Source organism: Hippocampus bargibanti, linkage group LG14 (genome assembly GCF_051943395.1).
Source record: "Hippocampus bargibanti isolate YZ-2025 linkage group LG14, ASM5194339v1, whole genome shotgun sequence".
NCBI lineage: Eukaryota > Metazoa > Chordata > Actinopteri > Syngnathiformes > Syngnathidae > Hippocampus > Hippocampus bargibanti.
Window position 1 is genome coordinate 5,016,231 of NC_142747.1, and position 14,857 is coordinate 5,031,087.

A 14,857-nucleotide genomic window follows, 5' to 3' on the forward strand; every position below is an offset into this window, starting at 1 on the left:
ATCACAGCTTGCACTCGGGGTAAGTGACTCTCCCAGTCGGGACTCTGTATGACGACATCATCTAAGCATGCTGCTGCGTACCTCTTGTGGGGGGTGAGAATCCGGTCCATACCAAATGGGAGCCTGGTGTATTGGTAGAGCCCCTCAGGTGTGGTGAAGGCTGTCTTCTCCTTTGATGCCGGGGTCAGGGGCACCTGCCAATAACCCTTTGTGAGGTCGAGAGTGGTGATGAAACGTGCCTGTCCCAGGGAGTCAATAAGATCATCAACACGAGGCATCGGGTACGCATCAAATTCAGACACCTCATTCAACTTCCGATAGTCGTTGTAGAATCGTATTGACCCGTCTGGCTTGGGAACTAACACGATCGGACTTGCCCAGGCACTTTGGGACTCCTCAATTACTCCAAGTTCCAGCATCTTCCGTATCTCCTCCTGAATAGCTGCCTTACAGGCCTCCGGCACCCGGTATGAACGTTGGTGGACTGTTTTCCCCGGTGTGGTGCGTATCTCGTGTTGCACCACGTCCGTGTGTCCAGGTATGGAGGAGAAGACGTCTTGGTTACGCTCAACTAATTCGAGGGTCATCTGGCGTTGGTGTGGGGACAAATTTGGACCCGTCTGGACGTCTTCTCTGGCCGGTTCCTTCGCCTCGCTGGGGGGTAGGCAACTAAACAGCGCCTCTCTGGCATGCCATTTCTTTAGGAGGTTAACGTGATAAATCTGCTCAGGTTTCCTCTTACCAGGTTGCCTCACCTTGTAGTTTACCTCCCCCACGCGTTCGATGACCTCAAAGGGCCCCTGCCAGGATGCCAGGAACTTGCACTCCACGGTTGGTACCAAGACCAGCACTCGGTCCCCTGGCTTGAACTCTCGAGGCTGGGCAGGTCTATTGTAGGAGGCTTGCTGCTTTCGTTGGGCCGCTTCCATGTGTTCTCGTACTATGGGATAAATGGCCTTCATCCTTTCCCGCATGTCCCCCACATGCTCGATGAGGGTACGTTGTCGGCACGGCTGCTCTTCCCAAGCCTCTTTGTCGATATCCAGCAGTCCCCGGGGCCTGTAAGAGTACAACAACTCAACGGGTGAGAAACCGGTAGAAGATTGTGGTACCTCCCTCACGGCAAACAGCAACTATGGGAGCAGTTGATCCCAGTTTCGGCCATCTTCTTTGATAACTTTCCTCATCATGGCCTTGAGTGTTTTGTTGAATTGCTCTACCAATCCATCTGTCTGTGGGTGGTAGATGGAGGTTCTCAGCTGCTTGACCTTGAGCAGGGCACACAGGTCCTTCATGACCTTGGACATAAAGGGGGTTCCCTGGTCGGTCAGTGTCTCCTTTGGGATCCCTACCCGGCTGGCGAGAGCAAACAGTTCCTTTGCGATCTGCTTTGTGGTAGCCTTTCTGAGGGGGACAGCTTCTGGGAACCGGGTGGCATAATCAAAGTCAAAGTCAAAGTCAGCTTTATTGTCAAATATGCTAATATGCATGACATACAGCACAGATGAAATTATTGTCCTCTCGGACCCAGCATGCAAGGAACTTATAATTACTTTAACAAACATAAACATGAAAACGGCAATTTGCCGGGAGAGGGGAGCGGCTGCGTGTTCACGCGCCGCCATCTTGGGAAAAAAAATGAAAAAATAACAAATATGACAACACAAAGACACAGAGTCATTCATTCTTCAGGACTTGCTGTACCCTCTTTGTGATGACATGAAGCAGTTCTAGTTGAAAGAGGAGAGGATCAAAGCATCCATGTCAGCAGTGGATCAGGGACGTCATGGTGGAATTTGTACATGTACTACAAGCTAAATGTTGAAAGCAAACACGAAGCTGTAGCATCCATTGACGAAAAGACATTGTCTCACATCTCCTGTCCCACATAAATCCGCTTCAATTCCAAGCTGCGACAGTTCCACATACGCATCGGCGCTCTGCGCTGACGCTGCTTTCTTCTTATCGCGGGCTCCTCAAGCCATGCATCCATCCAACCGCAGACTGTCCAACAGCACTGACCTTTCCACTGAACAAAGCGGGGCTGTGAAGATGCTGCCCATTACAGGCGCAAAAAAGCACAATGGCCCCAGAGCTGTCCAGCGATGGTAGTCAAATGGCTCCGACATTCCTCCCATTCAAAAACAGTACTGGCATATTCATGCTGCCGAAAGGCGCAACCACTCAGCACATTCTCCTCCTTGATGAATCCATCATTACTAAAATATACTGGTGTCCCCTAGCACTTTTTGGTAGGGGTCCGACTATGTCCAGTCCAAGCCTCTGAAAAGGGGTCTCAATGATGGGTAAGGGAATTAGCGGGTTTCTGTATGTGGGCTTGGGCGCCACCTGTTGGCACTCGGGGCAAGAACGACAATAGTTCTCCACATCCTTGTGCACCCCTGGCCAGAAGAACCGTTGCAAGATTCTCTCTTTTGTCTTTTCCACCCCTAGGTGTCCCCCTAGCAGGTGGGTGTGTGCCAAGTCCAGTACTGTAGCTCGGTGTGGTTGTGGTACAAGAAGTAGCTCACGTACTTCATCATTTTGCTTCGTAACCTGGTATAATAGCCCCCGATCAACCGCAAAATGGGGGTATGTGGGGCTTGTCCTTTCCCCCAGTACTACCCCCTCTAAAACCTGCACATTCTTCATGGCGTTGGCAAGGGTAGGATCCTGTAACTGGGCTGTACCATACCGGCCTGTTAGAGGAAGCAGCTTCTGGGTCCCTGGGTTCTCATCACCGCAGGAAGCCGGGAGGTTTTCTGGCGCTGGAGGCATAGTGAGCAGGGTGGGCACTAGAAGAGTCAGCGGTCGGCATGGACTCTTCCGCTGGTTTTCCACACTGCCATGAGATGTGTCCCGTCTCTCCGCATCTGTAGCATCGTCTGGTTTCGGTGCCACTGGGCGTCCGCCACTGCCTGGGTGGACTTCTGACACTACCTGGAGCAATCTTGGCGGGCTTGGGCAACTTTGGGCGGGCAATTTCAGTCCGGGATGGGGGTGTGTTGCCGGTTTCCCTCTTGGTCGTTCGCAGCATCTCCGCTGTGGCCTGGTACTGCTCCACCGCTGCCACTGTTTGACCCGCAGTAGTCAGCGACTGCTGACTGATTATCCTTTTTGCCTCATAGGGCAGGGCTCGTAAGTAGCGATCCACGACAATGGCCTCGACCACCTCAGCTGCCGTGCTCCTTTCCGGTTCCAGCCACTTCCGGGCGATGCGGGCCAATTCGTGCATCTGTGCCCGTGGAGGTTGGTCTGGCTGGAAAGTCCAGGTGTGGAAGCGCTGTGCCATCCCGAACTTGGTGAGCCCATGTCTGCTGAGAATTTCAGCTTTTAAATAGTCGTGGTCTTCTGCTCTGTCTGCGGTCAAGTCCAGGACAGTATTCAGCGATTCCCCTGTCAGGAAGGGTGCAAGCAATCCCACCCACTGCTGCTTGGGCCACTTTTCTCGAGTGGCGGTTGCTTCAAACGTATGCAAGTACGCCTCAACATCATCCGTCGCCCCCATCTTGGCTAAAAAAATCCCCGCCTTCACCCGGGGTATGTTCTTGACGGCCATTTGTTTTTGCAAGAGCAATTCCTCTGCCTTCAGTTCATTGGCTCTCCTTTGCTCCTCCAGGAGAGGCAAATTGGCCTGATATTGGGCTTCCTGACTTGCGAGCAGGGTTTTCAAAATGTCTTCCATTTTTTGTAATTGAGGATATTTTCACTTTAGAAAAAACATAACACAAACCATCAATGTCCATGCACTTACTAACGCTTGTCCAGTGCCCACATCCTCCACCATATGTGATATCATGAGAGGCTAGCTCTCAGCGGGACGGGACAAGAAGTGCAATGGACGACAGGTTTGGATACAAACAAAAGGTTTTAATCAAGGGTTCCAGGGGGAATTCACAAGCAACAAAGGTTCGAATAGTGTCTCTTCCAATACTTGTCAAAATAAAGTCTCTTCTGATACTTAAATCCAAATAAAGTCTCTTCTGCTACTTAAATCCAAATAAAGTCTCTTCTGAGGTAAAACTGAAGACGGAGTTCTTTACAAGAGTCTCTAGGCCTCACCCCTCTTGACGTCCTCGTCATGTAGCCTAGCCACCTTAGCTAGGTTCAAATCCAGTGTCGTGTGGTCCCAACTGGCAATGAGTTCCACGCAGCAATCAACTTCTCCACAGAGCACAGCAATCGAGCTTGTCTTTCCCCAAACTGCACACTCAGAGGCTCTCTGCCTTAAGAGCCCTGCTTTCCAATCAAGTCCTGATCAGCTGCAGGTGTGTGGGTTTAATTGCTGCCTTCCACCAGGTGGGGCCAAGACTCTCTCTGGGTGGAGCCATCTTAGGGGGATGTATTTGCCCTCCAGGACACAGCCTCTCGTGACATCACAACATTTAACAAGTTTCCAATCGTATGATACTGACAACAACGGTCAAGGTTTTTAGGACTCTTGAGCTGTTTGTTCGACTCGGTCAAAAGGTTTTGCTCTCTCTGGTGCAGAAATCAAAGATCTCGACCTACGAGAAGATGTGGGCCTTCATGAGTAGCCGGAAAAACACAGCCTTGGTGAAGAACAACCGCGAGGGCATCCAGAGGGTCCTCACTACAGACTACGCTCTCCTGATGGAGTCGACGAGCATCGAGTACATCAGCCAGCGAAACTGTAACCTCACGCAGATTGGCGGTCTGATAGATTCCAAGGGCTACGGCGTGGGGACACCAATAGGTACCAAACTAAGTCCTCATTTTTCATTTTTTGGGATGACGTTTTAAGTTCTTGATGGGGGCAATTTTCAATTTGGATTTAGCAGACCCACAAAAAAAGTTTCTTATATTTCATGCTCTTGAAAGACAAACTGGCCCTCGAGATTCTCTCCAAGAAAATGAGTGCTAGTAATACAAGACAAGCCAATGTGTAGTTGTCAGTATTGCACCAACGTCCGACGACCTGACGATGCCGCGTCGTTTCAGTTGCTCTTGAGCACCGGTGTTAAAGTCAAGGCTCGTGGGGCCAGCTCTAGCACCGCTCGTGGAGCCAGATCTAGCACCACCACAACATTTTACTTGGCCCATGAAAACAATTCCAGCACGTCAACTTGCTCTACAGCATTGCACTTTTTGTCTGCAGGCTCCCCATACAGAGACAAAGTGACCATCGCTATCCTGCAGCTTCAGGAAGAAGGCAAGTTACACATGATGAAGGAGAAGTGGTGGCGCGGCAACGGCTGCCCCGAGGAGGATAGCAAAGAGGCCAGCGCCTTGGGCGTGGAAAACATCGGCGGCATATTCATTGTACTGGCGGCCGGACTGGTCCTTTCCGTTTTTGTGGCCATCGGAGAGTTTATCTACAAATCCAGGAAAAACCTGGACATCGAGGAGGTGAGCGTCGGCCAGTGCGAGTGGCACAACAAGTATTGATATGCTCCGTTTTGGAGGTCGCGCCCGAAGACTTGAACACTGCATGTGTTCGGGCGCCCACTTTCCGAGGTTGCCGAATAATGTCCGAATGTGGTGAACTGCATTGTTACAATCAAAACTTTTTAATCACAGTAGAGTGTTTTCTGTGTTTTGGATGTAGAGCTCATGAATATTTTAATTGGAAGAATACATTAAAAAAAAGTCCTGGGGGGGGACTTGGAGGGTGGGGGTGAATAATAGACTCTTGTCAGTGTTTGCCATCATGATACTTTACCATCACAGACTTTCTGTTTTAAAGCGAGAAAAATACACACATTATACCTTTTTTGTGGCTGTGTGGAACAAAATATATTTCATGTTTTATTTTGTGGGGGGGTGGGTAAAGTCATGATGAAAAGGCATTAAAAAAAACGGGTGTGCAATACTTAGCGAATTTTATTTAGTTTTTCTGCACCTACTTTTCAAAACGTTGAGCGCTGAATATAATTTTCAAAATTATTGTATTTATCAAGTCTGTGTATTTTTTTCTCTTGAGCATGTAAGATGTCGCGTCACATTGTTTCTGAACGAAGAAAAAAAATCATCTGTGAAAACGTGACATTCTCTTAACCCGTTGATTGCTGCTCGTTTCGTCTTGCTGTGTTGACGTTCTTATTTTGTTCCCCGTTTGCCACCATTTCCAATCACGCACGGATTTTTTGGCACAAATGACATCACTACGAACCTTGTCTTATTTTTGTGGCATGCTAAAAGTTATTAAGATGATCAAACTGCTCTGCTGTGTACTCGCCAATGAATTTTTATTAATTGCGAATTAAACAATTACATTTAAGCTCACTGGTACTTTTTAATTAAAATTCCAAAACACAAGGGGGAAATAAAATGTTCAAAAATAATGGATAATATCTAGTCTACCGGGCGGCCCGGTAGTCGGGTGGTTAGCACGCCGGCTTAACAGTGCAGAGGTCGCCGGTTCGCATCCCGCTTCAGCCTCCCTGTGTGGAGTTTGCATGTTCTCCCCGGGCCCGCGTGGGTTTTCTCCGCATCCTCCGGTTTCCTCCCACACTCCAAAAACATGCATAGCAGGAAGATTGAACACTCCAAATTGTCCTTAGGTGTGAGAGTGATTGGTAGTTTGTCTTTGTGTGCACTGCGATTGGCTGGCAACCAATTCAGGGAATCCCCCACCCGGTGCCCGCTGGGATAGGCTCCAGCACTCCCCCGCAACCCTAATGAGGAATAAGCGGTACGGAAAATGGATGGATGGATCTAGTCTACCTCAAAGTTTTTTTACGTGGCGTCATGGTGTAAAAAATGTGAAATAACCACCAAGTCACTTGTTCTAGTGCGACTTCCATGGATTTGTATAGGACAGTCCAACAATTGTCTCCTCGAGCTTGAATCCATAGGGCAGCCATCCTGCGTTGCCATTGTGACTGACAATGTCTGGGAAGTTTTCACCAAGCAAACTGATACGAGCTGTTTGAGATCAGTCCTTTTGAGCATCTTGGTTGCAAGTAAGCATGAGAAAATGCTGCTTACAAATTTAAAAAAAAGTGCTGCTCCACGTGTAGTAAAATGTTGGCTCATCTCAAGTAGCAGGATGCTAGCTCGCTTTGCTAACCTTGGGTCGATTCATCTTCTGGTCTCTTTGACTTGACTGACACGTTTTAGTGTTACGGTCCCTCTTTTGGTAATCCTGTCAATGGAATACTTGGTGTGGAAAATGAGGTTCAAAGGGGACCGCGCGGCGTGTAATCAGGATACAGTCGCTTAACGGCTTATATGATTAATGTTGTGTACAAAAAAGGTCCAGGACCTTATGTTGGGAATGATAGTCAACTATTGTGTTCTTCATGTGACAATCCAATATTGTTGCAGATCAAGTGTGGTCTGAATAACGCAAAATATATATTTTATTGGGGGGGGGGGGGGTGCCGGTACAGCCTAATTAAAAATTTGGAGCGTTCTAATAGCATGTGTGTTGTGTGATTTAGTGTAGCAAGTGGACAAAACTCCAGATGTTTTAATTAATTTCTAATCTCCCCCTGTTTCGTAATCCTTGCTCGCAACTCTTTCCTCTCAGAGGGATAACCGCTGGTGTAATTGCGAAAAGTAAACATAGCCAAAGGCAAACAGCTAAAGCGACAAAGATTTATGATAATGCAAGATCAATATTTTGTTTTTGTTTTTTAATCAGTTAAAAAGACATAATAGGCATACTGAAAACTGGCAGATCGAGTTCTTCATGACCGATTTAAGGTTTTGGTATTTCTGATGAATTCCAGCAATGGTCTTAAACTGCTTTGGTTTTGTTTGCCGCTCTTTAATCTTCTAACCCTGCGTTCTTAATCAGAACTGGGGGCATGTTTTTAATCTGGCATGAATGAGGCCGCGGATTAGCAGCATCTGACCTTGCCATGCCGCACAGCTGCCGCTTCTTCCTTCTCGAATCAAGACTCTCGTTCGCGCATGGCTCGCGGAGAAAAAAAAAAGGACAGCAGTTCTTTTTTTTGGAGGGGCCAAAATGCTGCAAAACGATGAATGGAAGATGTGGGCATCAGGGAAGAATCACAGAGGAGTTAATGAGGAATACAGGGGGATGAAGGTGGAAATCGAGGGAGCATTGATACACATCAATTTGAGGATTGTGTGTCACCGCTGGACTGAAGGAGGCGGGGATGATATCTGATGTCTGGGTGGGGGGCTAATCCCTTTGATTTGCAGATGCCACATTGCTTGGTGGGACGGCAATGTTGACTTTTTGGGCTGGGAGGACAGGCGGACCAAAAACACTTGCTACCTATACGAGTCGGCGATGGGAAGTTGAGCGACAGGCCGATTAACAGTATCAGTACGGGGAGGCAGGAAACGTCATCTCGATTGGTGCGCAGACGCAAGCCACCCACCAACTGCTCTCTGGTTTTTGTGGTGGTTACACTTTGAGGAAAACATTGTCTAGTTACGGTTTGCTTCTGACAAATCTCAGTTTTTATTGTGAGTGTGTGTGTTTCCATTTTAAATATATAGGCACAATAAAGGATAAAAAAGGTAATTTACAAAAACACTGCCATTTTTGGGGATCATGTAGACATTTTTTTGTTTTTTTGCCTGCAAAGAAATACTCTAATTGCGCAGAATTGTGATTCGGGAGTTATTTTTTAGTTCTTTAAGGTATTGCATTATATATATACACTCAAGCATAGCTCCATTAATATTGTAATGACAACACGTTTGCAGATTTTACATTGTTTTGAGGGATTAAAAAACACACACACAATACCAAACTAAATCATCTCAAAACTGTTATGAATGTGAGAAATAACAGGTATGACGTGATTAAATTATTAAAAAAAAATATATACAATACAAGGACAGTCAGGTTGCAAATGTGTGCACACCCAACTATAAATGACGACGTTGTGCTGTGTTCAGAATCAATTAATCACATTCAAAGTGACGTTAAACAGGGGTTGCCACGCAACGGTTGCCATTTAAAAGGACTCCGATTCACCCCAGATTAAGTTGAGATGTTCCAGCTTTTCAATAAATATGTATGTGTTGTAGGTGTCAATGAAGGTGGAAAGGGTTTTGGAATTATTTTGGTCTCACTTTTATGTGTCAGTCTCCAAATAAACGCGATGAAATGAGGGACAGACAGATGTGTTTGAAAGGCTCTGGGACAAAAATGTTGTGTCTTGGTGCTGCTTTCATTGGTTTGATTTGATTGGTTCCTCGTCATACATAAAATAAATAAGTCAAAGAGAATCAATCATAACAGGGTGTTAGGTTTGTCTAGAATTATTGGAATTATTATGTTGCGGCATTTCAAATTTCTGAGTGACAAATATGGCAGAACGCGGCTTGACTTCTCACTTTGCAAACGTGTCCCAAGTTTGTTGCCATGTCAACATTTTCAAGTTCTGATTGCTTCCACTCCCTACAAGCGAGCAGGAGAATCAACAACAGTGTCAGCGTTTTGTTAAATTTACAAACAGATAGCTTTGCAACACATTTTGTCATTCATCTGTGAATGATACTGTACATCTCGACAGAATAAAACTCATGCACTTGCAAACGTTTCAACCCGTGAGAAACGGAATCGTTGACTTGTACTGCCACCTCCAGGCGCCGCTGCGTTACCACAACCCATTTTATGACCATTTCATAGGAGCGACATGTAATAAAAATATTTTTATTTCAAAGAAAATATTTATTAAAAAAAAAAAAACACTCCATAAGGAGATGTCAATAAAGGCTTTTGGATTAATGTGTAACAGTGCTTAGGAATTAGAAATGTAAAAATAAATACATAAGGCACCATCTGCATTTCGTTTTTGCTTGCGGGCCAATTTCAAGGCACTCGAAGTATTCCTTCGAAGTATTCCATCAAGCAATGCGTTTATTTTTATTAACCAGTCTATCAACAACACATGTTTAAAAAGTTATGTTGGTACTTTGCATATTTGTTTCGTGACAGAGTATCACAGTACAGTATCATAACACTTGATAATGATCATATAAAAACTCGTTAGGGTTCTGTTAATGCGCAGAACAAGGGATCGGGTTGAGTCTTTCCCTGAGAAACCAACCGATGGACGCCTGCTCTATGGTTAATAACACACTCGTGACTAGGATACAGTAAAATTCATAACTATGTTGATGTTAATTAAAAAGGCAACACAAGTTAAATCCATGTAGGAGCGATTACTGTCTGTGATTAAAAAAAGGACCATTCCTTGGAAACGGATACTTGGAAATGTTAAATACGTCCAGGCCGAAGCATCTGAACTCACCGCTTTCAGATCCGTCTTCACGGATCTGGATCCGCGAGATTGGGTGACGCCGAGAAGTCCTGCGCTGAGAGCTTGGCCAGAAATTGCAGGTGGTCCTGGTCCAGGGCGGGCTCGGCGCTGACGCTCCTGCACAGCCTGCAAAGACTCTGGCGGGTCTCCTCCAGGTTCTTTTCCAGTTCTGCGCGCTCCTGGAGCAGCTTTTGCCTCTCGCTTTTCTGCAACAAGAGAGAACCGCCACCTGAGTGCATTTTCATGCTTCTGGAACGTCGGTGGTGGCCGTGTTGCCTGAGTTTAGCGGTTTGCATTCAAGTCGAGACAACAGAAACTGTGAGGGACTTACCAAGGTTTTAATTTCACTGTCGAGATGGTGTATGCTATCCATCTTCCGCTTCCTGCATCGCTGAGCCGCCGCACGGTTTTTGCTGCGGCGCCGGATGTCGTGAACAAACTCCAGCTGCTCGGGCGTCATGGAATGGTTCTTGAGAAGCTGCTGGAAAGCGCTGCGGCTCAGTGTGGAGATGTGGTCCACAGGGAATGGCAGCTGAATCTGCACATGGGTGAAAGTGACAGATTATTGCAGAGTACACCAGTTCCCACATCGAGTCCTTGAGAGGGACTACGCTGCCTGTTTTTGATGTTTCCTTCCTCCAATGAAGCAATTTAGCTCATCGTCGAGCATTTGTGGAGAAGTTCGGTAACAATCTTATTGCTTTCGACCACATTTAAAGAAAGGAGCAACATTTCACCTTGCTCGCTACTTTTGGGCATGAGTCTGGGATCTAATCAGTCACTTGATCCACGTCAACGAGACTTACTGGCTTTTATTTATTTGAATTATCGAGGGTTTCCCTACTGCAGTTATGACTTCAAGTAGTGATAGACTATCGCACATTTGACTGTCATGGCTGGACAGCTTTGGGGCGATTGTGCTTTTTTGCGCCTGTAATGGGCAGCATTTTCACAGCCCCGCTTTGTTCAGCGGGAAGGTCGGTGCTGTTGGACAGTCTGTGGCTGGATGGATGCATGGCTTGAAGAGCCCGCGATGAGAAGGAGCATCAGCGCAGAGTGCCAATGCGTATGTGGAATTGTTGCGGCTTGGAATTGAAGCGGATTTACGTGGGATAGGTGGTGTGAGACAGTCTCTTTTCATCAAAGGATGCTACAGCTTTGTTTGCTTTCAAAATTTTGCTTGTAGTAGACGTGCACATTCCACCATGATGTCTCTGATCCACTGGCGAAAATGACGCTTTGATCTTCTCTTCTTTCTTCTAGAACTGCTTCATACAACAAAAAGGGTGCATAAAGTGCTTAAGATTGAATGACTGTCTGTGTCTTTGTGATGTGTCACATTATTTGTTATTTTGTTGCTGTGAAATGTAAATGGATCTACTGTGAGACTAATAAAGGCTAATCCAATGCAATCCAATCCAAATTCAAAACAGGAACTTCCCGTAGCAGGAATGATTGAATGTTAGTGACGCTGACCTCGGCTGCTCTCCTGTTGTTGGCTTCCGTATCTCCATCGCTGTCCATTTCAGAGTCCTCCCCCGAGTTGAGGGAGGATATGCAGGGGCTCTTCTCTGACTGGGACAGCGCGTCGGTGTGCAAGTTGGGCTCCTCACCCGCGCTGAGCTCCCTGAGGAAAGGACAGTCGGCTGGATTGGAGGCCAGGTCTAGCTGTTTGAGCCACTGGAAGTCCGAGGGGTTTTTGTCCACATTGCCGTGGTCTAAAGCGGGTATAGTCTGAATCGGAGGTGGAGTGCATAGTTCTGACCAAAATCCCTTCGCCAGATGCTCGGCCACTTCCCGTTCCTCCCTGCTTCTCTCTGAGAACTCCTCATCCTTGGCGGAGTCTTCCAATAACTGCGTGCAATCTTCTGCACTGGGACAGGGATCAAGCTCGCAGCCCACGTCGAAATTCTCCCCGGGCCGGATAACGGCTTGCGGATCCACATGCTCCGCTGTCGACAGCTCGCACTGCAATTCCGGCAGACTCAACTGGCGTTGGTTGCAAACGTCTTCCACAGCCAAAATGTCCGCATCGCATATCTGATGGTCCTGAGCCGCATCAACGGGATGGGGAACAGACAACATCGGACAGACGATATTGGTGGACAAGTCCAGTGAAAGCGACGGCATCTGCGGCCCGCAGGTTTCCAAACACAATTCGCGAGCAGGAGCAGGAGCGCCCAAAGCGAACTGCGACGGCAGGTCCATTGGCAAGTCGGAACTGCACGGCTTTGCCTCACCGCCACCTTGACAGCAGACCCGCTGCTTGACAAGCTGTGTTTTGGGCCCTGAAAACTTGGGAATGAGGAAATCGAAGCATGCCGACTCCAGGTTGCAAAAACCCAAGAATTGGGCGCAGCTTTGAATCTGATTGATGTTTTCTTTGGTGAAGAGCAGTTTTGATGTGTAGGCAAATTGGAGCAAAGGTTCAAAGCCCTGCACCGTCACCTGAGGCAAAAGAGGCGGAAAATTGATTTGGCACAATCAAATATAGACTTCCACTATACCTGCCAAAAACTGTTATGTTGTAATCTAATGGCTGACACTAGTGAATCTGTCTTCAGTATTTTTGATTAGTTCCGTTATCTGAAAAACTAAAAAAACGTCTTCAGGCTCTGAAAGTGATAAAATGTAAGCAACAGCGCGGGGTATTTGACCCAAAAAATCAAAATCCCAAACTGACCTGGTCCGGAAGGGTGACAACAGAGTTGTGTTTTGACTCGGCGGCAGCGGCGCGGATTTGGAAGTACTCGCTACATGAGGCCAGGACGGCGGCATGGGCCCGGAAGCGGCGGCCCTCTACCACCACGGTCACGTCGCACAGAATGTCATGCTGCCGCTGCTCGTCCAAGCACTGCAGCACATGAGCACAGTGTACGGCTGACTGGAAGGTGAAAACAGACACACGTTGAGCTTGGAGTAGCATGGTTCACTCGGCCTGCGGGGTGAAGAGAAAGAAGGGGAATAATTAATACCTTGAATTTGATCTCAGGTATTTTATGTTGATTTTGCGACACACTGCTGTCATGAAGTAAGAGTTTAAATCATTTCTTGTTCACGCTGGCAACTTAAAACACTTGGCCCTCAAATCATAATTGCTTATTTAAACAAATGAAAGAAAGCAGCATTTCCAATTCCAATCCAATTTGTGGATTTTATTTGATTAAAAAAAAAAATATTCGTATTCTTATCCGCCTATGCGTGTGGCTTCAACATTTTGTTCAAATATTCATTGCTACAACATCACAACACCAATGATATACCAAAACCCATGTTTGGTGTTTTGCAATGTTTGCATTGATGTCTTAAATATTTTCTTCCTTTCGGCTTTTGCCTACAGGGTTTGTCACAGCAAATCAGTGTCCTCCATCTTCAGAGGTTTGCTTCGGATGTGTTTTGGCCAAGCTTTTACGTCGGATGCCCTTCCTGACACAACCCTCTGTATTCATCCGGGCTTGGAACCGGCACAATAAGACACTGGCTTGTGGCTACAGACCAAGCAACTCCATAAACTTAATAAAGATGAAGATGCTCGACAAAAGGCCCCCCATACACAAAATGATCATTCAAATAAAGTAAAACTCATCACCATTTGATACACATTATGTAATTCTCTTTTTATCGTGTTTAATTTCTATACTACAAATGAAAGTGCTGTCACGGTTAACATTTTGGTCACTATATTGCCAATGATAAAAACATTACAATTTATATTTTTGGATGAGAAATATAGCGTGCATTTCATAAGTATATCACTGATAGCCAAAATGGAACTGTATAGTGCCACTTAGCAGTTTTTTTTGACGACGATACTAGTGCAGCGTGTTCTACCGGAAACAAATTCCTTGTGTGTCCTACATACTTGGCAATAAAGATGATTCTGATTCTGATATCAGGCCAATTATTCACTAATGGTTTATTTGGAAAAATGCGGAGAACAAGTACAAAAAGTACTTCAGTCCACACATTCACGAAATATTGACTAAGATGACTAAGTGTTCAGATTTTGCAACGGTGTAAAACATGAGACGTTGAACACGTTTCGGCGTCACGTAATGCACTTCCATACAATTTAACACAAACTAAATGAGCATTATTCTCGTGAATGTATAACGTTTGGCACAGCTTAGGTGGTCGTAATGAATGCATTGTCTTGTAAACTGTTGACTACATTTTTAGCACTTTTCTGTTCGTCAAGCTTAAAATGCTGACTCATGATTGGCCAACTTGGCCAAATTGACACGGGAAGAGCAATTGAGCAAACAAAGCATCGCTGGCGACAAACTCATTTTACAACATATTGGTTCTTTTTTTGTGACAAATGATTATAGAAAAGTCTAAATAAGTTTGAAAAGGGGAGAAAAACGATGCCCCCCCAACGAGTCGAGTAGCTGTTTACACGTAATTTCGCGCGCGCTCGTTGACAAAGTTAACACAATAACAAATACGCTAGTTTTTACAAACCGCGATTAGCATGTAGATTGAACACCAACCTGGCGCGTCAGCTTGTGAGCGGTACCATTTGTAAATTGGGTCAAGACGAATGTGCTCATCCGGAACCCCAGTAAGCAAAATCAGTAACGGGAAAAAAATTGCGAGCAACTGCGCATGCGCCGAAGACAGAACCCTTCGACAGACAGGGA

At 46.2% G+C, this 14,857-nt stretch overlaps 2 protein-coding genes across 4 annotated transcripts in view; one reads left to right on the forward strand and one right to left on the reverse strand.

Annotated features, from left to right (window-relative positions):
• Positions 1 to 5,560, forward strand: part of LOC148888065 (glutamate receptor ionotropic, kainate 1) — a 34,481-nt gene extending 28,921 nt beyond the window's left edge. For both annotated transcript variants that reach the window (XM_089013784.1, XM_089013783.1), the window contains 2 exons: positions 4,492 to 4,717; positions 5,120 to 5,560. In XM_089013784.1, the coding sequence (XP_088869910.1) occupies positions 4,492 to 4,717; positions 5,120 to 5,409 (516 nt within the window). In that variant the 3' untranslated portion in view covers positions 5,410 to 5,560. The remainder of the gene's footprint in view (positions 1 to 4,491; positions 4,718 to 5,119) is intronic.
• Positions 921 to 14,809, reverse strand: LOC148888066 (transcription regulator protein BACH1-like). 2 transcript variants are annotated; one of them, XM_089013788.1, is made up of 6 exons: positions 14,708 to 14,809; positions 12,898 to 13,152; positions 11,691 to 12,662; positions 10,546 to 10,752; positions 10,206 to 10,420; positions 921 to 1,059 (listed from the first exon to the last, which is right to left on the reverse strand). In XM_089013788.1, the coding sequence occupies exons 2-5, from the start codon at positions 13,138 to 13,140 to the stop codon at positions 10,223 to 10,225; spliced, it is 1,620 nt and encodes a 539-aa protein (XP_088869914.1). In that variant the 5' UTR covers positions 13,141 to 13,152; positions 14,708 to 14,809; the 3' UTR covers positions 921 to 1,059; positions 10,206 to 10,222. The 2 variants fall into 2 exon arrangements, with proteins under 2 accessions (XP_088869914.1, XP_088869913.1); XM_089013787.1 differs by lacking the exon at positions 921 to 1,059 and having other exon boundaries at positions 9,630 to 10,420; positions 14,708 to 14,808.
• Between the last annotated feature and the right edge of the window lie 48 nt (positions 14,810 to 14,857).